The sequence below is a fragment of the Hyla sarda genome, chromosome 12 (genome assembly GCF_029499605.1).
Source record: "Hyla sarda isolate aHylSar1 chromosome 12, aHylSar1.hap1, whole genome shotgun sequence".
NCBI classification, from domain to species: domain Eukaryota; kingdom Metazoa; phylum Chordata; class Amphibia; order Anura; family Hylidae; genus Hyla; species Hyla sarda.
In genome coordinates, this window is record NC_079200.1 from 4,620,252 (window position 1) to 4,644,767 (window position 24,516).

At 48.6% G+C, this 24,516-nt stretch overlaps 1 protein-coding gene across 4 annotated transcripts in view; it reads left to right on the forward strand.

Annotated features, from left to right (window-relative positions):
* The window catches only part of SAMHD1 (SAM and HD domain containing deoxynucleoside triphosphate triphosphohydrolase 1), a 92,128-nt gene that overhangs the window by 39,721 nt on the left and 27,891 nt on the right, over window positions 1-24,516 (forward strand). For all 4 annotated transcript variants that reach the window (XM_056549350.1, XM_056549351.1, XM_056549352.1 and 1 more), the window contains exon 8: window positions 7,292-7,392. In XM_056549350.1, coding sequence (XP_056405325.1) covers window positions 7,292-7,392 — 101 coding nt within the window. The remainder of the gene's footprint in view (window positions 1-7,291; window positions 7,393-24,516) is intronic.

The following is a 24,516-nucleotide window of genomic DNA, read 5'->3' on the forward strand; positions in this document are numbered from 1 at the left end:
AACAAGGGAAAGTTTTGGACTATAAAGAATTGGCATAACATATTAATGTAGTACAATGTAACTGTTAATGTGTTTTTATTTCTGCAAAACTTCATACATACAAACACGAAATGAAAAAAAGTAAACACCTGCAGCATAACAAAAAATAGCACATATTCACTGTGACACTGGCCTTCAGTGCAGAGAACTAGTACATAGAGAAAGAGACTTTCTGCAGATCATATTTACCAAATACGTGTGTGTTTTCTCTGGCGCTCTTCATTGGGGTACACCTAACTGATGGGTATATGCTCTTGCCACTAGGAGGCGCTGACACTAGGGGGAAAAAAAAAGTCTGCTCCTCCCTGGCAGGATATACCCACCCACCTGCAGTGAGGTAATCAGTTTTAGCTCGTGTCAGCAGGAGGCAAGACACAGGTCTGGGGACCTTGTCTTTTTTCTCTGCTGTTTTTTTCTAGCGTGGGTCGACAGGAGCATGCTGCCGACTGATCCCCCACATGCGAGCTAGGGGCACGGTGCATTGATGGATGGGCCGTTAACCCCTCCTCGCCGACAACCAGCGCCTGGCGGTGTACCCTGAGGCCGGGTCCCCCAGTCGCCCCTGTTCGCCATGCCAGCTTAAAGGGGTACTACCGTGCTGACAACTGAGGGGATAAGTGGCCTGATCGTGCGGGGTCCCGCCGCTGGGGACCCCGCGATCTCGCACGCAGCACCCCGCTCTCATCAGGCCCCGGAGCGAACATCGCTCCGGGTCTGATGACTTCCAATCACGGGGCCGGAGTATTGTGACGACACGGCTCCACCCCCTCAATGTAAGTCTATGGCAGGGGGTGAGACAGCTGTCGCGCCCCTGCCATAGACTTGCATTGAGGGGGCGGAGCGTGACGTCACACGGGGGCGGAGCTGTGACGTCACGATCACCGGCCCAGTCATCAGACCCGGAACGGATGTTCGCTTTGGGGCCTGATGAGAGCGGGGTGCTGCGTGCGAGATCGCGGGGGTCCCCGCACGATCAGGCAACTTATCCCCTATCCTTTAGATAGGGGATAAGTTGTCAGCACGGTAGTACCCCTTTAAGGCAGGTGGCACTAGTTGGTCGAAGACTTCGAGGGTGAGTATGTGGCAGTTGAGTTGAGTATATTTCCAACCCCTTGGCCCTTGGCGAATGAACATCTCCCCCCCCCCCCCCCACACCCCATGAACGACCATGTGTGTCCCTATTTCTGGGGTGCCTTTTTGGGGTCAGAGCTGCGAGGGGTTGCCCCCTCTCTCTTCAGGCAGCTATCTGGCGGGGGGGCTACCTGGGAGCTGCGCAAAATCCCCCCCCCCCCCCCCCTACCTTTGGGACCTACCTTTATTGGGAGGGGCTTCATATTGGGGGTCCCTCAGGTTCCCAGGGGGGCTGTGTTTTTTACATCCTAGATCCTGTGGAGGACAGCCGCCGACATTTTGCAGCGGCTCCCTCCACAGGAGTTATGCCGGCTCACCTCTGCATGCCGGCTCTTCTCTGTACAGATGCCGATCGCACTGTACGAGAGCAGGTGCGGCCGGCACTGTGAGATTCAGATGGCGGTATGCGGCGGGCTCTGCAGAATTCCGCTGCCGGAAGTCCAGGTCCCTGGCGGCGCAAGGCCGCCTCTCTGCATTTTCTCATTGCGGCGGGTAGCTCCACCCTTCTTCCTCCCCGTTTAGCACGCGAGCCGGGAGATCTGTGCTTCTCTTCCCAGGCTTGTGCGCCGCTGTAAGTTTTTTGTCCCACCCTCCTTCCCCGTTGCGGGGGTCAGTGGGGGAAACAGTGTCTGGCTCACGTGGCAGCAGCTGACGGGAGCTCGCAGTCCTCTATTAACCCCATCCGGAGCAGCGGCTCGGCAGGCTCTTATATCACTCTGCTATGAGCCGTCGCTCCTTCAGAGGACCTTTTTCTGCCACTTATGCGCAGCACTTTGCGACCTGTGCCCTATGCCCCCTTCCCTTTTAATGTATACTGTCCAACATTTATTTTATATTTTAAAGTATTTAAAAATAAATAAATAATACATATATTCTTGGTCACTCAGACCCTCTTGTGGCCAACACTTGTATTACAGTCTGATCTCTGTTGCTCACTTCACGGAACACGTGAAAACCGCCGTGGTGGGCTGTTATCAGGGACCCAAGTCATGTTCCAGCGATATGTTCGCTCCCACCACACAGTGAGCAAGTTCTTTTGCGTTCCTGGCGGACGCTCAGGTTTCTTTCAGATTCCTCATCTGTCAGGTCTGCTAGCTGGCATGTTGGGCTGTCGGCTTCCCTGCTCCAAGCTATTGTATACACGCCTAGTGCTGCGGATTCCTTCATCCAGCGCACCTTCCTCAGGGGAATATGCCTGTGGGCATGGATTAGACCTGAATTTATTATGCGAAACGGTACTCTCACCTGTTCCTCACTTCATGGCTGCGGCGTCTACGGCTCACACTCGGTACCCCACTGCTGATGCATGGTGCCTTATACACCGCCTGTAATACATCATCAGCTACTGTATCGGGGGCTTCAGTTCCGGTGCCTCACTACTGTTGGAGGTGTCAAAAGGAGTGTCCCATTGTCTACTATGGACCCATTCCAGTAAGCCAGACAGTGGTCTGCATGGTTGCCCACACCGCCTGTCATACATCAAACGGCAGATGTATCTGCGGCTGGAGTTCCGGTACCTTCACTACTGGGTGAGGTGCCGATGGTATGCATCGTTGTTTACTATGAACCCATACCAGTGAGCCAGTCAGGGGCCTGCATGGTTGCCTACACCGCCTGTCATACATCAAACGGCTGGTGTATCTGCATCGGGAGTTCCGGCACCTCACTACTGTGTGAGGCGTCAGACGGAGTGTTCAATTATCTACTATGGACCCATACCAGTAAGCCAGACTGCAGTTGGAGTTCCCCACTGTGCAAGGTGCAGACGGACCAACCCCTTGCCTACTATGAACCCATACCAGTAAGCCAGACAGTTGTCTGCATGGTTCCCTGGAACCGCCTGTCACCAGTCACACGGCTGGCATATCTGCGGTTGGAGTTCTGGTACCTCTCTACTTGCCAGACAGTTGTCTGCATGGTTTCCTACACCTACGGTCACCCATCACCTGGCTGACAAATCTGCAGTTCAGGTACTTCACTCCTATGTGAGTTGGGATGTCCCGTTATCCCCTATGGACCCATACCAGTGAGCCAGACAGGTTCTGCATGTGGGTCTACACGCATGTCACCCATCAAATAGCTGAGGTATCTGCAGCGGGGTCCCAGTACCCCACTTTTGTGCGTGGTGCCAACGAGGGACTCGTCCTCTATTGAACCATACCAGTTAGCCAGACAGTTGTCTGCATGGTTTCCCAACCGCCTGTCGTCCATCACACGGCTGAGGTTGCTGCGGTTGGAGTTCCGATACCTCACTACTGTGAGGGGTATCCGTTGGAGTGTCTCATTGTCTCCTCTGGACCCATACAGTAATGACCTACACCGCCTGGCGTTCATCAGGCGGCGGGAACCTCGGTACCCCACTCTTTTGGGTGGTACCGACGGACTGGCCCATTGTCTACTGTGGACCCATTAGTCTGATGTATCTGCGCCTGGAGTTCTGGTACCTCACTACGGTGCAAGGTGCCTGCTGGAGTGACTAGTCCTCTACTATGATTCCACAACACTATGCCACATGTTGGTCTGCATTTTTCCTCTGCTACCTGTCGCGGCTGATGGGTTTGCGGCTGGTGTTAGCGGTATGCACGGAACTGACCCACAGTGTTCCACGGACACTATAGGGATGACAGAGGTGCATTCCATGGCTTCTCTGTCTCCCTCTATCTCCAGGGGAAGGGTTTCTGTCATGGCTCCTAGGCCTTTGCACCCTCCCACCTATGTCTTTGGGGCACAGATACCGACTATCTCACTGTTCCCTTTCTCTCCACACTTGTGGTGGTGATCTTGTTTAGTCAGTCTGTTGTCTACACGGTTTCCGCTGCCAACTGTCCCTGACCTCAGGGCTGCAGCGAGCATACCCAGGTATTCTGTCACTCTCTGCTGGGTGAGGGATCAGGGGTGAGGTCCCTACAGGTACGCGGGATTGGTGTCAGTCGGACATTCCTTCGGCTGTTGGGTGTTCTATATCACCTGGTCAACTGTTGGTTGGACCACACTCTAGTACCCCACTTTATGTGGGAGGCTGAATGGAGTCAGCCTGTGTGCTCGGGCATCCTATTCCTGTCGGCCAGTCGGCTTTCAGCATGGCTTACTACTACGTCCAGTCATCTCCCATACACTTTCCACCCTGTGGACGGTAGTTCAAGTACCCCGCTGCCAGGCTGTGGTTTTTAGTGTCACCCATGTTGCGCCATGGACTTTGTTCCAAGCATTGCATTCTGAGTTGCAGGGTTAGCTCTGTCTAAAGCCTGTTATCTCACTTCACGAAGTGTTTCCGTATGCAGGACCCGGCATGGCCATGGTCCCTATGCCACATAACAGGACGGTGTCTGCATGTTTTTCTGTCCCACCTGGTCACCTTCCTCATTACTGTCCATGCCGCGGCTGTAGTCCAATGTCTCCTTCCAGGTGCAGTTCCGCAGAGTGCGTATCTGTGGGTTCTTGGGACCCTTTCTACCTGTAAGTCAGTCTGTGTCTGCAGGTGTTCTGCTCCGCATTCCTTCTTCATTGAATGTCTGTGTTTTCTTGTGTGTGTGTGTGTGTGTGTGTGTGTGTGGTCTTGGTACCCCACTATTATCGTGAGGTCCCAATTTCTGTGCCCCTATGTATACTGGGGCCGCTTTGTGGGTGAGGAGCCCACCTTTCCTTCTGTTCAGTGGGGTGAGCCTCGGGATTTCCTGTGATTTTGCTTCCTTGGTCCTCTGGCATTTGACCACTTCTGTTCTGACATGGGGCCTGCGGGGCGACAGTAAGTTCAGCTTCTCCCTATGCCTACAAGTGTTTTTCCGGGGTTTTTCTGTCCAGGGTGCCTTAGGCACCTACTCTACTGCCTTCTCATCAACATGTTTGGTGTTTTTTTTTCTTTTTTGCCCAGCTCCAGTGTATGGGCTTCTGATCCCTCTGGGGACCCCTTGTGGCCCCTCTAGACGGCGATGGGCTGCCGCTGAGGTATGGGGACTATGCTCACCTAGCCCTTGTCCCATGACTGTGGGGCAACATTCCCTTTTGCTGCTGTGCCTGGTGCACTTGCCAATCCCCTTTCCACAGGGGGTGTGGGGATCGGGGGGCTTGGCATGGGCCTCTACTGGGTTTTCTTCAAAGATTTTGATCACCCTTGTTTTTTCCCTCCTCTAGAGGGACTATGCCCTTGAGGTTTTTTTTTTCTGCCACCGAGCTGATGCAGTCTCGCTGCTCCACCTATATAGGTGGGATATCGGCGGGGCCCTTGTCTTTTGCTGAGGATAGTCAACAGTTTTTTACTGTCTAGGCTTGTGTGCTTGCCGGCTACCATTGCAGCATGGCTCTTTTTCTATCTACTGCGGCTCACGCAGCCTTGACACTCTCCTCTGTTGGAGGAATTTATGCAATCTCGATGGAAGGGTTAGTTCTTCTTTCCCTCTTTTGTCTGTGTCAGTTTTATTGCACTGACACCCAAGTCTTCTGGCGTGCTCCTTCCTGCGCCTAGACCCTGGGAGTCCCAGCTGGGTTCTTCTTTGTTTTCCCCCTCCGTTCCCATTGTGGCGGGATGTTTTTTCGGAGTGCTGTGGCCCGCTCGGACCACTAGGTCTATGACTTGTTGGTCCTTGGCTTAGACTCTGTCCTTGGATGCTGTGGTGTGCCTTCTTTTCAGGCAGCTCTTTCAGTTGAACCTTGGTGCTGGTTCCGATCTTGGGCATGTGTTTTGATTCGGCCCAGACTCCACCCCTAGCCCATTAGGCGGGGCGGCTTTTTCTCTACTGCACTCCTTCTCTTCTTCATGTTTGTTCCATGGAAGTGGTTGTCCGGAGAGTTTTCGCGGACGTCTGTTTTTTCTTTACTCTTAAGAGTTTTTCGTTTTCCAGGTGACCCTGACATATTCAATTTCTTGTCTGGTCCCCCCAGAGGTCGGCCTTTTCCTTGGGATCTTCCTGGATGGGCGATCTTCCGGGAGCTAATTTCTGACCTTAGTTTGTCTCTGACTTGGGGGCTTGTCCACGGCCCAGTGGACACAGGAGATCAGTCTTGGGACTGCTTCCTTCTCTCTGGTGGTTGTATTTTTCCCACCCTAGGGGACTGCTTTGGTATGTCCCATCATTTAGGTGTCCCCCAATGAAGAGAAAAGGAGATTTTTGTACTCGCCATACAATCTCTTTCTCGTAACTCTCATTGAGGGACACGGTACCCACCCATTTCTTCTTCCTTTTCCGTTTTGTTCTTTACGGTTCTTGTGGTGTTTCTCTGGGATTCCTTTCTAGGGTCCTTTTTCGGACGTGTTTCTCGTTGGCTTCTCCTACTTCTTTGTGACAAAACTGATAACCTCACTTCCGGTGGGCGGGTATATCCTGCCAGGGAGGAGCCGACTTTTTTTCCTAGTGTCAGCGCCTCCTAGTGGCAAGAGCATTTACCCCATCAGTTAGGTATCCCCCAATGAGAGCTATATGAGAGAGATTTTACGGTTTACGAGTACAAAAATCTCCTTTTTTATAGAAACTGTAAAGAATACCTTACAATGCATCAGTCTTAGTAAGGAACACACATCCATATTACTGTGGGGCATCTTATAATCGAGCCAACCCCCCCCCCCCCCTTAAGTCCAAAAAAAAAATCACTTAAGAAATTGTATCTCTAAATAGATTTTGAGGGCAAACTCTCTATATCAATCCATGATTCCCAAATCCGTTCAAATTACATATAAACATTTTTTTTTTTTTTTTTAACTTTTGCTATTCATGATAAGCATTATGGGGGAAATTTATCAAAACCTGTCTAGAGGAAAAGTTGATGAGTTGTCCATAGCAACCAATCATATCACTTCTTTCATTTCTCAGAGGACCTTTCAAAAATGAAAGAAGCGATCTGATTGGCTGCTATAGGCAACTCAGCAACTTTTCCTCTGGACAGGTTTTGATAAATCTCCCCTATATGTCTTTGAACTCACCATACATGAGGGTCCAGCTTTATCAGTTGGTTCAAGGCAAAAAGTAGAGAGATTTTCCCACTGCAACAAATCACAGCGCAGCGTTTAGTTTACTAGAGCTTGTTAAGGTTGCAAACCTGGGCCACGGAATACTCCAGCTTTACAAATTGTCCTCATGTTGTATTCCCATTACAAACTCAAATGCTTTTTGTTTAAATTTTTTTATAGTGGCCTTATGAAGGTCGTCAGGAAGACAAAAGCTTTCTCTATGAGATTGTGGCCAACAAACGCAATGGCATTGATGTGGATAAATGGGACTACTTTGCTAGGTAGGTAAAGTTAACTAATGTTTCTATCGCTCACGATTAGCTGTGAGTTGTGTGGTATGTTCCTTTTTTTATATAGTGTTTGGTAAATAGGATTCAGTTCAATCGTAAAAATAAATACTTGCTGTACCTTTTTAAAAAAAAAAATAAATAAAAATCTTTCGACAGGTTCTAGAATTTCGGGACTCTCAATCGTGTAAGACCACGTTCACAACAGTCAAGAGAAAACATACTTAGTTAGCACGTCTCCGGTTCTAATGATCAGTCAGTGTTTGAACACTCAGACCCTGACTGAGCTAAACTTTTCATATCGCTCACATTTAAAGGGCGTGTCTTGTGCCATCAATTTTATATCAAACTGGGTCTCTCTTGGCACTTTCGGCAATCAGCTGTTTTAAGTAGCAGTGGCACTTGTGAGCACCTGTGTGGGTTTTCTATCCATCCTTGCATCACCTTGCTGTTTGTTGCAGCATTTCATGGTAATTAAAGGAGTTCTGTGGTGAAAAATAACATTCCCTATCTAAAAGATAGAGGATAAGTTATAGATTGCGGGGGATCAGAGCACTGGGACCCCCTGCGATCTCCTGAATGTCGGAGCGCCGGCCGACACGCCCCCTCCATGTTTCCCATAGAGATACATTGACGGAGTGTGTCGGCTTCCTGCGGGGGTCAGAAAGGCTACTTCTTCCAGACTGCCAGGGCCCCGTTCATGAGATTGCGAGGGGTCCCAGCGGTTGGACCCCCCTCGCGATCTATAACTTATCCCCTATCCTTTTGGATAGGAGAAGTTCTTTTTCGCTGCACTTCTCCCATTTGTCCCATTGTCTTTAAAGACAGACATGGTCATAATCACATTGACTGACTGATAAAACATCTGTTGTTAGGTTGGATACTAATTCCTTGTATAGCACCATTGGATGAACTCTGCCATTCGTCATTTTGATTTATCGTTTCCTTCCTGACATTTTATTGGCTGTAATTTGTCTCAGAATTTTTGTGCAATTTTAAAATAACTATCTGCAAAACTGACTGTGAAATGCAGTGAATCATTATTGAAATTGCAGTGAAATATATTTTTCTCATTGGGGGACACCTTACTAATGGGTATATGCTCTTGCCACTAGGAGGCGCTGACACTAGGAAAAATAAGTCAGCTCCTCCCTGGCAGGATATACCCACCCACTGGAAGTGAGGTAATCAGTTTTAGCTAGTGTCAGCAGGAAGCAAGACACAGGTCTGGGGGCTACCCAGACCATGTCTCTTTTCTTTTTGTTATTTTCCTAGTTTCAGGCTTAACGTTTAGTTTTTCTCTCCTTTTTTATTTTTTCTAGCATGGGGCGACAGGAGCATGGCGCTGCCTGATCCCCCCACATACGAGCTAGGGGCACAGTGCATTGGAATGGGGATGACCCGTTAACCCCTCCTCGCCAACAACCAGCGCTGGCGGTGTACCCTGGGTCCGGGTCCCCCATTAGCCCCTGTTCGCCATGTCGGCAAAAGGCAGGAGGCACTAGCTGGTTGAAGACTTTCGAGGGTGAGTATGTGGCAGTTGAGATGAGTATATTTTCCCCCCCTCGGCGAACGAGCATCCAACCGCCATAGTAGGTTGTAATGCCAGGGATGCATGGTCTCTTGGAAACTATCTGGGATATATCCGAGATATCCGTTTTCTCCTAACCTTGTGCAAGCTCTTGGTGTTCCTGACGGACACTTAGGTCGCCTTTTGAGGTTCCTCATCCGTTATGTCTGCCGGCCACCGATCCTGGGGTGTTCTTAGCATTTCATACTATATGTTCCCTTCTCCACAGGCTAGGCATCTTGTGCTCCGGATCCTTACATCCAGCGCTAGGTCACCATGGGAATATCCCTGTGTGGGAAGGGTTTACACCTGATATCTCTGTGCCAAACAGTGGTCTCACCTGTCTCTCATCTCACAGCTGCCGCGTCAGCGGCTGGCACTCCGGTACCTCTCTAGTTCTCTACTAGGGACCCATACCAGTCTGTCCAGTCTGTCAGACAGTGGTCTGCATGGTTTCCTCTGCTGCTTGTCTCACGGCTGATGTATCTGTGGCTGTAGTTCCGATACCCCACTGCTGAGTGCGGTATATGGAGAACTGACCCAATATATCCTACGGACCCTTACCAGTAAGCCAGGCAGTGGTCTGCATGGTTTCCTCTGCCGCTTGTTACATGCCTCACGACTGATGTATCTGTGGCTGCAGTTCCGATATCCCACTGCTGAGTGCGGTATATGGAGAACTGACCCAATATATCCTACGGACCCTTACCAGTAAGCCAGGCAGTGGTCTGCATGGTTCCTACATCGCCTGTCACACAATTCACGGCTGATGTATCTCTGGCTTGAGTTCCGGTACCTCACTTCTGAGTGAGGTGCTGATGCGATGAATAGTTGTGTTCTGTGGATCCTTGCCTGTAGGCCAGGCAGTGGTCTGCATGCTTGCCTACACCACCTGTCATACATCAAACAGCTGGTGTATCTACATCTGGGGTTCCGGTACCTAACTACTGTGTGAGGCGTCCAAACTGAGTGTTCCATTGTCTACTATGGACCCATACCAGCAAGCCAGACAGTGGCACCGCCTGTCATACATCAAACGGCGGACGACTGATGTATCTGGGTCGGGAGTTCCGGTACCTCTCTACTGAGCGAGGTGCCAATGTAATGACTCATCTTCTATGGACCTATACCTGTAAGCCAGGTAATGGTCTGCAGGGTTTTTGCACCACCTGTCACACATCACATGGCTGGTGTATCCGTGCCTGGAATTCCGGTACCTCACTGCTATGCAAGGTTTCAGATGGAATGACTGGCTGTCCCCTAGGGACCCATACCAGTAAGCCAGACTGTGGTCTGCATGGTTTCCCCTGCCGACTGTCACGCGGCTGATGTCTCTGTGGATGCGGCTTCGATGCCCCACTGCCGAATGCGGTATATGGAGAACTTCTGTGACTCGTTATCTCCTACGGACCCATACTAGCAGGGTGCCGACGGGATGACTCGTTGTCTTCCATGGATGCATATCGGTATGCCAAACAGTAGTTGCCTACACCACCTATCGTACATCAATCGACTGCTGTGTCTGGGGCTAGAGTTCCGGTACCTCACGAGGTGCCGACGAACTGATTTGTTGCCTTCTATGGGCCCATACCAGTAAGCCAGGCAGGATTTCCTGCACCACCTGTCACACCTCACATGGCTGGTGTATCTGCGACTGGACCTCCGGTTCCTCGCTACTGTACGAGGTTTCCTACGGAATGACTCACTGTCCGCTATGGACCCATACAGTGAACCAGACATGTTTTCTTCTGCCGACTGTCACAGGTTGCACGGCTGATGTTTTTGCGACTGGAGTTCCAGTACCCCCCTGTTGTGTCCCAAGGACACTACACGGGATGCAGGGATGCATTCCATGGCCTCTCTGCCTCCCTCTTTCTCCTAGGGGGTGGGGTTTCTCAGGCTCCCCGCCCTTCCTCCTTTGACAAGGAGCCCAATTATCACCTGTCTGGCTGTTCCCTTTTCACCGATCGCCTAGTGGTGGTCTTGTTTGACAAGACTGCTTCTTCGGGTCACCTGCCATGTATTTTCACCCCGTGGACGGTATTTCAGGTTCTCACTGCCATGATGCAGTTTATACAATGCACCTCATGCTGGCTTACAGGGTTACCTACTTGGCCAGGTCCCTCTTTGCATGCCTGCTCCTCTGTCTACAGGCTGATATCTCATTCCACTATGTGTTTCCGTATGCAGGTCCCGGTGTGGCCACGGTCCCTTTCCCACATAGCTGGACTGTGTCTGCATGGTGTTCTGATCCATCTGGTTACCTCCCCTTTTCTGCCGCTGCTGTAGCCGCAGTCCAGTGTCCCTCTTCCACGTGCAGTTCTGTAGCGCGTGTATCTGCAGTTTCTTTCGTGTCTGCAGTCTTGGTACCCCACGGCTGTCGTGGGGTACCCAGTTCTGTGTTCCTACATGTGCTAAGGCCGCTATGTGGGTCTAGAGCCCACCTTTCCTTTTGTTCGGTTGGGTGGGCCTCGGAGCTTCCGGTGAGTTTGTTTCCGCAGTTCTGCAATGGTTGAGCGTTTTCTGCTCTGACATAAGGCCTACTGAGGCGACAGTCAGTTCAGCCCCTCCCTATACCTCCGGGTGTTTCTTCCGGGGTTTTCTGTCCGGGGTGACTCAGGTTCCCCCTTGTCATTGTCTGGAGTAGCTTTCCACACGTCTTTGTATTTTTTGCCCGGATCCTGTGTACAGGATTCTGATTCCTTTTGGGACACAAGGTGGCTCTTCCATACGTCGATGTTTGCCACTGGGGCCCGGGGGCCCCGTCCGCCCAGTACTTATCCCATGGCTGTGGGGCAGCATTTCTCTGCTCTTACTGCGCCTGGCATGTTTTGCCAATCCCCTTTCCACAAGGGGTGTGGGAATCGGGGTGCTTGGCATGGGTCGATACTTGGGTTTTCTTCTCGACCGCCCTTATTTTATTGAGTTTTAATTTTATTTTTTACGGCCACCTAGATGGTGCCGTCTTGCTGTTCCCACTATAGATGAAGTATCTGGTGGGGCTCTTGTTTTTTGCTGGGAGCCTTCGACTAAGCCTTTTTCCTGTCTAGGCTTGTGTGCTCGCTGTCCACCTTCGCAGCCTAGCTCTCATTCTGTTTTTTTGGTCATTTCCTGCTGCTCACGCAGCCTTGGCTCTCTCCCCTGTGGGAAGAGTTTGTCCATTTTCCCTGGGAGGAGTGTGTTCTTCCTTCCCTTGTGTCTGTGTCAGTTGTACTTCACTGGCACCATAGTCTCGTAGAGTCCTCCTTCCTGTGCCCAGACAATGAGAATCCCAAATGGGTTCTCTTTTGTGTCTCCATCCGCTCCCGTTCCGGGGGGATGTTTTCTTCAGAGTGCTCTGGTCCGGTCAGACCACTGGGGTCTATTAACTATTTGGTCCCCTTGGCTTGGACTCTGTTCTGGGAAGCTGTGGTATGCCTTCCTTTCAGGTGGCTCCTTCGGTCTCCTGGGCCTTGGTGTTGGTTCTGGTCTTGGGCTTTGGTAGTGATTCAGCCAAGACTCTTTCTGTTCTGCGCCTTCACTACTTCATAGAAGTTTGTCGCCCGGACACTTTTGGTCTGCGGCTGTTCAGGTCCTTGCTCTCATGCTCCATACCTCTCTGTTGCGGAAGTCAATCTTCCTTTTTTCCCTTGGTTTCTTGTCTCTCTAAATGACCCAGGTGTCTTGGGTCTATCCAGAGGATGACCCTTCATTGGCGTCCTAGTTAATCTCCTTGGATGGGAGGTCTTCCGGGAGCTCAATTTCTGGACCTATGGGGTCTCCGCCAGGGGGGCTCGTCCGCAGGCCTTGTGGAATCGTGAGTTCAAACTCAGGACTGATTCCTTTTCTCTGGTTGTTTTTTCCCACCCTATGGGGACTGCTTTGGTATGTCCCATCAGTAAGCTGTCCCCCAATGAAGAGCATCCGAGAAAAGGAGATTTTTTGGTACTCTCCATAAAATCTCATTCTCGTAGCCTTCATTGGGGGACACCGCACCCACCCATTTCTTACTCCTTTTTTCCAGACTGTTTTTTTCCGGTTCTTGGGTTGTTTCCGGATTTCCTTTCTAGGGTCCTTCGGACGTATTTCCTTGTTGGCTTCTCCTACTGCTTTGTGACAAAACTGATTACCTCACTTCCAGTTGGCAGGTATATCCTGCCAGGGAGGAGCCGACTTGTATTTCCTAGTGTCAGCGCCTCCTAGGGGCAAGAGCATATACCCATCAGTAAGGTGTCCCCCAAAAAAGGCGCAAAAAAGTTTGCAAACCTTAAAAAAAAAAAAAAAAAAAAAATCATACCACTACCTTACCTTTAGAAAAGTGACATCCTACAGCAAGCTCTGAGGTGATTGATACATTTTGCACAAATGAAAAAAGTCTGCACCATTTAAATAAATTTGGCACAAGTAAGCAAAAAACACAGCAAAAAAAAAAAATTAAAACAGGAGGAATGACTGCCACAAATAACAAATCTCCCCCAAAGAGCATAAATTGACTTTTTTTCAATTTCTTTTGACAATTACTAAAATTTTTAGGATACTTTTTTTTATTTTTTTTTATAATTAACCTCTTAAGGACCCAGCCATTTTACACCTTAGGACCCGGCCATTTTTTGCACATCTGACCACTGTCACTTTTAACATTAATAACTCTGGAATGCTTTTAGTTATCATTCTGATTTCGAGATTGTTTTTTCGTGACATATTCTACTTTAACATAGTGGTAAAAATTTTATGGTAACTTGCATCCTTTCTTGGTGAAAGATCCCCAAATTTTATGAAAAATTTGAAAATTTAGCATTTTTCTAACTTTGAAGCTCTCTGCTTGTAAGGAAAATGGATATTCAAAATAATTTTTTTTTTATTCACATATACAATATGTCCACTTTATGTTTGCATCATAACATTGACAAGTTTTTACTTTTGGAAGACACCAGAGGGCTTCAAAGTTCAGCAGCAATTTTCCAATTTTTTACAAAATTTCCAAACTCACTATTTTTCAGGGACCAGTTCAGGTTTGAAGTGGATTTGAAGGGTCTTCATATTAGAAATACCCCACAAATGACCCCATTATAAAAACTGAACCCCCCCAAAGTATTCAAAATGACATTCGGTCAGCCTTTTAACCCTTTAGGTGTTTCACAGGAATAGCAGCAAAGTGAAGGAGAAAATTCACAATCTTCATTTTTTACACTCGCATGTTCTTGTAGACCCAATTTTTGAATTTTTACAAGGGGTAAAAGGAGATAATTTATACTTATATTTGCAGCCCTATTTCTCTCGAGTAAGCACATACCTCAAATGTCTATGTAAATTGTTCGGCGGGCGCAGTAGAGGGCTCAGAAGCGAAGGAGCGACAAGGGGATTTTGGAGAGTACGTTTTTCTGAAATGGTTTTTGGGGGGCATGTTGCATTTAGGAAGCCCCTATGGAGCCAGAACAGCAAAAAAAACAAAAAAACATGCCATACCATTTTGTAAACAAGACCCCTTGAGGAACGTAACAAGGAATAAAGTGAGCCTTAATACCCCACAGGTGTTTCACGACTTTTGCATATGTAAAAAAAAAAAAAAAAAATTCACAAAAATGTGTGTTTCCCCCCAAATTTCACATTTTTGCAAGGGTTAATAGCAGAAAATACCCCCCAAAATGTGTAACCCCATCTCTTCTGAGTATGGAGGTACCCCATAAGTTGACCAGAAGTGCACTACGGGCGAACTACAATGCTCAGAAGAGGAGGAGTCATATTTGGCTTTTTGAGAGCAAATTTTGCTCGGGGGCGTGTCGCATTTACAAATACAAAAACTGCATTACAAATTTTGGGGGGCTTTTTTCCCTTTTACCTCTTGTCAAAATGAAAAGCATAGGGCAACACCAGCATGTTAGTGTAACCATTTAATTTTTTTACACTAACATGCTGGTGTAGACCCCAACTTCACCTTTTCATAAGGGGTGAAAGGAGAAAAAGCCCCCCAAAATTTGTAAGGCAATTTCTCCCGAGTACGGCGATACCCCATATGTGGCCCTAAACTGTTGCCTTGAAATACGCCAGGGCTCCGAAGTGAGAGAGCTCCATGCGCATTTGAGGCCTGAATTAGGGATTTGCATAGGGGTGGACATAGGGGTATTCTACGCCAGTGATTCCCAAACAGGGTGCCTCTAGCTGTTGCAAAACTCCCAGCATGCTTGGACAGTCAACGGCTGTCCAGCAATACTGGGAGTTGTTCTTTTGCAACAGCTGGAGGCTCCATTTTGGAAACAGTGGCATACCAGACATTTTTCATTTTTATTGGGGAGGGGAGGGGGGCTGTGTAGGGATATGTGTATATGTAGTGTTTTTTTACTTTTTATTTTATTTTGTGTTCGTGTAGTGTTTTTAGGGTACAGTCACACGGGCGGGGGATTACAGAGAGTTTCCCGCTGCTAGTTTGACCTGCCGTGCAAAATTTGCTGCATTGCAAACTTGCAGCCTGATGCTCACTGTAAGCCCCCTGCCCATGTGAATGTACCCTGTACATTCACAGGGGGGATGGGACCTCCAGCTGTTGCAAAACTACAACTCCCAGCATGCACAGTCTATCGGTGCATGCTGGTAGTTATAGTTTTGCAACAGCTGGAGGCACACGGGTTTGGAAACACTGAGTTAGGAAACAGACAATGTTTCCCAACCAGTGTGCCTCCAGTTGTTGCAAAACCACAACTCCCAAACATTCTCAGGCATGCTGGAAGTAGTAGTTCGGCAACATCTTTAGAGCCAGATGTTGCCGAACTACAACGCCCAGCATGCTTGGAGTTTTAGTTTTGAAACATCTGCAGGACTACAGTTTGCAGACCACTAATACAGTGGTTCCCAATCTATGCCCTTCCAGATGTTGCAAAACTACAACTCCCAGTATGCCAAAATTGTCCAGGCATGCTGGGAATTGTAGTTCTGCAACATCTGAAGGGCCAGATGTTACAGAACTACAACTCCCAGCATGCCTGGACAGTAAGGGCATGCTGAGGATGTGTAGTTTTGCAACATCTGGAAGGGCACAGTGGTCTCCAAACTGTGGACCTCCAGATGTAGCAAAACTGCAACTCCCAGCATGCCCAGATGCCAAGGGCTGTCTGGGCATGCTGGGAGTTGTAGTATACAGGGTCCCATTACAGCAATGCATGTCGCTTTACGGCGACGTGCATTGCTGTAAAGGGCCCGACCGCGGCTGAAGAGGAACTCACCTGTCGCTGCCACCACCGTCTTCATCGCCGGAATCCGGATCTTCAGGGACGAGGTAAGTACCGGGGCCGGGCTCCAGCACTCCCCCGTCGCGTCCTCCGGTCTTCCTCCTGTCCTCTCCGGACTTCCAGGGGCCGGGCAGGGGGGGAGGAAGTAACCGCCCCCCCCCCCCCCCCCCCCCCTGCGATTGGTCGGTTAGCTAACCGACGGATTGCAGGGGGATAGGAGGAGGTGCCACCTCGCTCCTATACTTAGCATGGTCCTGGCTGTCTGTGACAACCGGGATCATGCAAAATTACCGGGCGGTCGGGTCCCAGAGACTCGATCCATCCGGTATCACCGCAGATCGCAAGGGCGATTTCCCTCGCGATTTGTCCCCCCCTCGGCGTTTGCCCTGGATGCCTGCTGAAGCATTTCAGCAGGCATCTGCTTCCGATCTCTGCCCGGCGCTCGGCAGGGACCGCAAACCGCCAGGGCGTATGGATACGCCCTGGGTCCTTAAGGCCCAGGGTGTGAGGGCGTATCCATACGCCATGGGTCCTTAAGAGGTTACGTATAAGGGACAGCTATGGGTACAGTTGGTGCACCAAATTTTACAAACTTATTGTTAAGGGGGTGGGAGTCAACCTACCACAACAGTTGCACTGAGATATTTTTGCACATTAACCTCTTAGGGATGCAGGTACCCACGGCTAATGCCGGGTACCGCCGATCGGGCTGATGCCCTGCATTAACCCCTTAGACGCCGTGATCAAAGTTGATCGTGGCATCTAAAAGGAAACTAAAAGCGTCCCGGCAGCTCAGCGGAGCTGATTGGGACTATTGCGAAAAAATTGCGATGTCTCGATCAGCTTACCGGACGACGAGAGGGTCCTCACCTGCCCCTCTGTCCTCCGATCGGCAATCTACTGCTCCATGCCTGCTCAGTAGGCAGGAGCAGCACAGTGCAGAGAACACTGATCAATGCTATGCTATGGCTGTGCTATGACATAGCATTGATCAGTATATGCAATCAGAAGAATGAAAAAAAAAGTGAATAAAAATTCATTAACACCTTCCCTATTAAAAGTTTAAATGACCTCCTTTTCCCATTTTTTAAAATAATATAATTAAAAATAATCATATGTGGTATCGCTGTGTGCGTAAATGTCCGAACTTTTAAAATATAAGGTTAGCTAAACTGCACTGTCGATGGCGTACACGTAAAAAAATACTAAAGTCCAAAATTGTGCACCTAGAGACGATGGCGCAACAAATGAGCCCTCATATAGCCCCATATATGAAAAAATAAAAAAAAAGTTTTATAGGGGTCAGAAGATGCCAATTTTAAACATACTAATTTTGGTGCATGTAGTTTATACTTTTTTAAATATTAAAATAAAACCCATATAAATTGGGTATCGTTGTAACCGTATGGACCTACAGAATAAAGATAAGGTGTCATTTTTACCAAAAAGTGCACTGCGTAGAAACGAAACCCCCAAAAGTTACAAAATAGTGTTGTTTTTGTTTTGTTTTTAATTTCGCCCCATAAAATTTTAAAATTTTGTTTCGCCGCAGATTATATTATAAAATAAGTAATTGGCGACGCAAAAAAACAAGACCTTATATGGGTCTGTAGGTGCAAAATTGAAAGCGTTATGATTTTTAGAAGGGAAGGAGGAAAAAATGAAAATTTGCTGCGTCCTTAAGGTGAAAATGGGCTGAGTCCTTAAAGGGGTATTCCAGGCAAAAATATTTTTTTTATATATCAACTGGCTCCAGAAAGTTAAACAGATTTGTAAATTACTTCTATTAAAAAATCTTAATCCTTCCTTAGTTATTAGCTTCTGAAGTTTTCTGTCAACTGCTCAATGATGATGTCACGTCCCGGGAGCTGTGCATGATGGGAAAATATCAGAAAGCAGTTAGACAGAAAACAGCAACTCAACTTCAGAAGCTAATAACTATTGGAAGGATTAAGATTTTTCAATAGAAGTAATATACAAATCTGTTTAACTTTCCGGAGCCAGTTGATATATAAAAAAAAAGTTTTGGCCTGGAATACCCCTTTAAGGGGTTAAGATACAGTTAATACAGTGGGGATCAAAAGTTTGGCCACTCCAGGTAAAAAAATGTATTAATGTGCATAAAGAAGCCAAGGAAAGATGGAACAATCTCCAAAAGGCATCAAATTACAGATTAGACATTCTTATAATCTGTCAACAAAAGTTACATTTTATTTGCATCATTTACACTTTCTAAGTAACCGAAAACCAAAAAAATGGCATCTGCAAAAGTTTGGGCACCCTGCAGAGTTAATATCTTGTATTGCCCCCTTTGGCAAGTATCACAGCTTTTCAGTATCAAACGCTTTTTGTAGCCAGCCAAGAGTCTTTCATTTCTTGTTTGAGGTATCTTTGCCCATTCTTCCTTACAAAAGTCTTCCAGTTCCTTGAGATTTCTGGGCTTTCTGTCACGCACTGCTTTTTTAAGGTCTATCCATAGATTTTCAATTATGTTGAGGTCAGGAGATTGTGAAGGCCATGGCAAAACCTTCAGTTTACGCCTCTTTGATGTAATCCCCCATGGATTTCGAGGTGTGTTTAGGATCATTATCCATTTGTAGAAGCCATCCTCTCTTTAACTTCAGCTTTTTCACAGATGGCATCAAGTTAGCATCCAAAATTTGCTGAAATTTTATTGAATCCATTTTTCCTTCCACTCGTGAGATGTTCCCTGTGCCACTGGCTGCAATACAATCCCAAAGCATGATTGGTCTACCCCCATTCTTAACAGTTGGACAGAGGTTCTTTTCATTAAATTCCGTTCCCCTTCTTCTCCTAACGTACCTTCGCTCATTCCGGCCAAAAAGTTCAATTTTAACCTCATCGGACCACAGAACTTGTTTCCAAAATGCATCAGGCTTGTCTATATGTTCATTTGCAAAGTTCAAACGCGGATTTTTGTGGTGGGGACGTCGAAGAGGTTTTCTTCTGATGACTCTTCCATGAAGACCATATTTGTACAAGTATCTCTTTATAGTGGAATAGTGTACCACAACTCCAGTGTTTGCCAGATCTTTCTGGAGGGATTGTGCAGTCAAACGTGGGTTTTGAATTTTTTTTCTCACAATCCTGCGAGCTGTTCTGTCTGATATTTTTTTTGGTCTTCCAGATCTTGCATTAACTTCCACTGTTCCTGATGACTGCCATTTCTTAATTACATTCCGAACAGAGGATATTGACGTCTGAAAACGTTTTGCTATCTTCTTATAGCCTTCTCCAGCTTTGTGAGTGTCAACTATTTTCAGTTTCAGATTTCTAGACAACTGCTTAGAAGAACCCATGGTGCTGATTGTTGGGGCAAGGTCAGATGAGTCTGGGCATTTAAAACCTTTGAGATTGACATCAATCTGGTTGACATCTGGTCTTCCCAGATGATGATTGGCAAGCTGAGACCTGCCAGTGTCATGGATTGTTATCAAAGGGGGCAGTGCATGCTATAAATTCTGCAGGGTGCCCAAACTTTTGCCGAGGCCATTTTTTTGTTTTCTGTTATTTTGAAAGTGTAAATAATGGAAATTAAATGTAACTTTTGTTGACATATTATAAGAATGTCTAATCTGTAATTTGATGTCTTTTGGAGATTTTTCCATTTTTCCTTGGCTTCTTTATACACATTAATACAAATTTTAACCTGGGGTGCCCAAGCTTTTGATCCCCACTGTAAATCTTGTCCACTGCATAGTCAAGAATGAAGCACTGCATCTCCCAGTCACTTTTGCCAAAGTTTTATATTTTGAAATTGTGCAAAGCTTTTGCGCAAAAACTGTGCAAAAAAAAATTGCACCAAATTTCAGTCAATAAATGTCAGGAAGGCAATGATAAATCTTCCCATTAGTGTACATGTAGAAGTGGATAATTCCATTTGCCCCCTAGGACAATTTGTAAATACTGAGATTGCGAATTCCACCAATTGTGGTAAAAAACTAAATTTAAGTTGTTACGCACTGCTGCGTAAAAACCAAATTTTATTTATTATTTTTTTTTTTTACCAATACCTTGCACCAACGCTACTTTTCATTTTTATAGCAGCTGAAATAAATGAATTTAGTTCACAAAGAAATTATCTACATTAGTCCCCAGACAAGAGACTAGAGTGTGCAGGGTATTTGGTTTTCTGTGTGTATAGTGTCACAACCTTGTCTTATCTAGGACTGTGATTAGGTAACTTATCCTAATAGTAATGACGACACTGTGCTAATCACATCCCAGTCTGGCGCCCAGCGGCATTGTGATTGTAAAACCTGGAATATTACACCCCTGAATGACGCAGGGCGTACAGGCACACACTTGGCTCCTGGGATTGCACACCAGGACGTACCTCTACATCCCATGTCCCGCTACAGCTATGACGCAAGTGTAGTATCTACATTTGCATCATAGACCACGGGACCCAGCTGCCATCAGCAGCCAGGGACCTACCGGTAATGGCGGACATCAGCGATCGTGCTAATGTCCGCCATTAACCCCTTACATGCAGTGATCAATACTAATCACAGCATCTGTGGCAGTTCGGGTGGTTGATCTGATAAAGAAAACTTTTTTTTTTTTTAATACATCGGCTCCATTGGGGGACACAGACCGTGGGTGTATGCTGCCATCTCTAGGAGGTGTGACACTATGGTAATAAAAAAAAGTCGGCTCCTCCCAGCAGGATATACCCGCCTTCAGGCCCTGAGCTAACCAGTTTAAGCTTAGTGTCTTGCAGGAGGTGGACATGGTCTGAAATTCTCCAGACCAGGTCTTCTGATTTTTTGTTTTCCTAGTATAGGGACGTGTTAGGTTTTTTTTTTTTATTCCCTTTTCTTTCCTGTTTTCAGGTGGGGACTCAGGGACTCCGGTTCCCTGTTTCCCCCTTACGAGTAAGGGGGCACAGACATTGCGTATATGCACTGTTCACCCCCCCCCCCTCGCCAACGGTCAGCGCCTAGGTTGGTACCTCATGGGTCCGGGTCCCTCTATTTCCCTGCTCGCCTCGCTCACGCATAGCAGCCAGGCGTGATGCAGGTAACTAAAGCTGACTGAAGATTTCACTGAGGACTCCATTAGGTAAGTTCTTCTGACTGAGGTAAGCACTTTCCCCCTTTTTCTCCGCGGAGACCCCCTGTTTTTGGCCCACCTTTTCAGGTTATGGGGCTGGACTTTTATTCTGGTGGAGCAGTGGCATTTTAGGGGGCATGTACTCTATGCTTTACATTGTGTATTTTCACTGTGTGTGTGTGGTTCCTGGTGACTGCGACCGCAGCGCCTTACATGCGGCTGACAGCCGCGGCGCTGGTACGGGCCGGGCTCTCTCCGCGCCGGCTTACTTTCACTTTCGCCGGCAGTCTCTCTGTATCGGCCGCCCGCTCTATTCCCCCGGGCCCATATGCGGCTGACATGTGCGCTCGAGACAAGGAGCGGGCGCCATTACAGCTTCTTCTCGGCCTGTCTGTAGCTCCGCCCACAGGGCTGTTGGAGCTCTTCTGAGGCGCGAGGTAGCCTCCAATCAGCGCCGTGGGCGCGATTTTCAGTCAGAGGGGGCCAATTAGTTAGTGCCTCTGCTTCAGGCACGCCCCCTTCTACTATTGGCTGGCCTGTTTCTCACACTAGCTGCACGGAGCCGTTCTCCTCACTGTAGCTGCAAGGGAACACAGACTAGGGTGAGAAAGTTCCTGTCTTTTTTTCTCATAATGTCTGTACCCAGAGCTGTTCCTCCCTCTAAACAGAAACCTGGAACGTCAGTGACTTATTTTGTCTGTAAGCACTGTAATACCAAGATGCCTGGCTCTGCTGAGCCCACTTGCCCTGCCTGCTCCCCCAGACCCCCTGGTACCCCCTGATGCCCTTTCGGTTCCGGTGGATTCAGCACCTCCACCAGCCTGGGTTTCTTCCCTGACCCAGTATATGGCTGACTTGACCCAAGTATCCCGTTTGGTGCCTGAGGCCTCCCGGGAAGTGGTGTCCGCCTTGAAGGGGTCTTCCCTGCGCAGGGCTTCCGAGAGGGCCCGCTCCTCGTCTCCACATACTTCATGCTCTCACAAGCGTACTAGGGGTGCCTCGTCTGACTCTTCCATTGAGTCTTCAGATAGACGTGAGCATTCCCCTCGTGGGTCCCCCCCCCCCCCCCCTGTCATCTGGGCACAAACGTCGCTCCTGCAGAGGATGTTCTCTGAGTCGCCGCTCTGCCACGCCAGAGCCGCGTACCCGGTCAGGGTCGCCCCCCTCCAGGACTGCCTCTACTCGTTGACATTCTCCTGGTGAACTGGCGGCCGAGGCTTCCGAGCCGGCATCTGACTCAGAGGACCGCTCGGACTCAGTTGAAACGGAGAACTCATTGGTGACTGCCATAAGAGACACCTTTCACTTAGAGGACCCAGGATCTTCGGATGTCACTCCAGGAGTATCCTTTCATCGTGCTAAGCCAGTACCTCAAAGGTTCAGCTCTCACGCTGACTTTGACGACATTCTGGAATCTGCATGGAAACCTCCAGACAAGAGGTTCCCGGGAATCAAGACGATTTAATAACGTTATCCATTTGACAAGGACTTTGTTACTAAGGTGGTTTCTCCTCCCTCAGTGGATCCACCAATCTCCCGGATCTCTAAGGCGACTACACTGCCTCTGGCAAATGCCGCTGCCTTCAAGGATCCCACGGACAAGAAGGTAGAATCCTTAGCGAAGTTTGACTCTGAAGCAGCTGGCTCTTCTCTTCTTCCCATCTTCGCCTCGACATGGGTGTCCAAGGCCCTGTCGGAGTGGTGCAAAAAGCTCCATCAGGGTATCTTAGCGGGATCCCTCCCAGAGGATCTATCTGCTATGGCTCTCCAATGCTCTATAGCTGGGGAGTTTCTGTGCGCAGCTTCCATGCAGTCAGCCCATTGTTCTGCCTTTGCTGTGGGTCACCTAGCGGCTCTCAGCCACTCTATGTGGCTTAAAGCTTGGAATGCAGATGCCGCTTCCAAAAGGTCTCTCACTGAACTTCCTTTTACGGGTGGCCGTCTTTTTGGCAAGCGCCTTGATGAGATTATCTCTGAGGCGACGGGAGGTAAGAGTTCCTTGTTGCCTCAAAATAAGGCTCGCCCTACTTGGAAGTCGGACTCCAACAGGTCCGGCCGTTTTGTGCCCAAATCAGGCAACCGCAAACCCACTTCTGCATGAAGTGAGGCCCCCACCCACAGTTTTTTCTCAGGTGGGAGGTCGTCTCTTACTTTTTCGAGACATCTGGACCTCACACATTCAGGACTCTTGGGTCCGGGTCGTGGTGTCCAACGGTTACCGAATCGAATTTGCCTCCCTTGCGAGGGATCGCTTTTTTCGATCCCGGGCCCCCCGGTCTCCTTCTCTGGCGGAGCAATTTCGGGAGGCTCTCCAGTCTCTGCTTCTCCAGGGGGTTATCGTTCCCGTTCCTCAAGGAGAACGGTTTCGGGGTTTCTATTCCAATGTTTTTGTGGTTCCGGTTCTGTGCGACCAATCCTAGACCTCAAGCGTCTCAACAGTCATCTTCTTATCCGCCACTTTTGAATGGAATCCCTCCGTTCGGTGGTGGCGTCCCTGGAACAAGGGGAGTTCCTTTCATCGGTGGACATCAAGGATGCCTACTTCCATGTGCCAATATTTCCAGGCCATCATCGGTACCTCCGCTTTGCGGTTCCGGAGGGGCATTTTCAATTCGTAGCCCTCCCCTTTTGGTCTGGCCACGGCTCCTTGGGTCTTTACAAAGATCCTTGCGCCAGTGATGGGCCTGTTACGGTCGAGGGGAATCTCTGATACCCTACCTGGACGACCTTCTCATCAAGGCTCCAACCAGAGCCCAGACTCTGGAGAATCTGGACGTCACTCTCCACACTCTGGATCGCTTCGGGTGGATGGTCAACTGGGACAAGTCAGTCCTCTGTCATACCCAGTCTCTAACCTTCTTTGGACTTCGCTACGACACGGCCTCTGCCCGAATTTGCCTCCCGCCGGACAAATGTCTGGTGCTTCTGTCGGGGGTCCGCTCCCTTCGGACCCAGGTCTCTGTCCCCATCCGCACTTGTATGGAAGTCCTGGGTCGGATGGTGGCAACTATGGAGGCCGTACCCTTTCAACTGGCGATTCTCTCTCGATGGGACAGGTCTCCTCTGTCCCTCGATCGTCAGATTGTTCTCCGTCGCAGGGTCCGTCAGTCTCTGCTCTGGTGGCTCCGCTCCCCCCTTCTTCTCCAAGGGCGGTCATTTCTTCCCCTTCACTGCCAGGTAGTTACAACGGATGCCAGCCTGTCGGGCTGGGGCGGCGTGTTCAGGGACTCTGGTCTCCCAGAGAGACCCTTCTTCCGATAAACATATTGG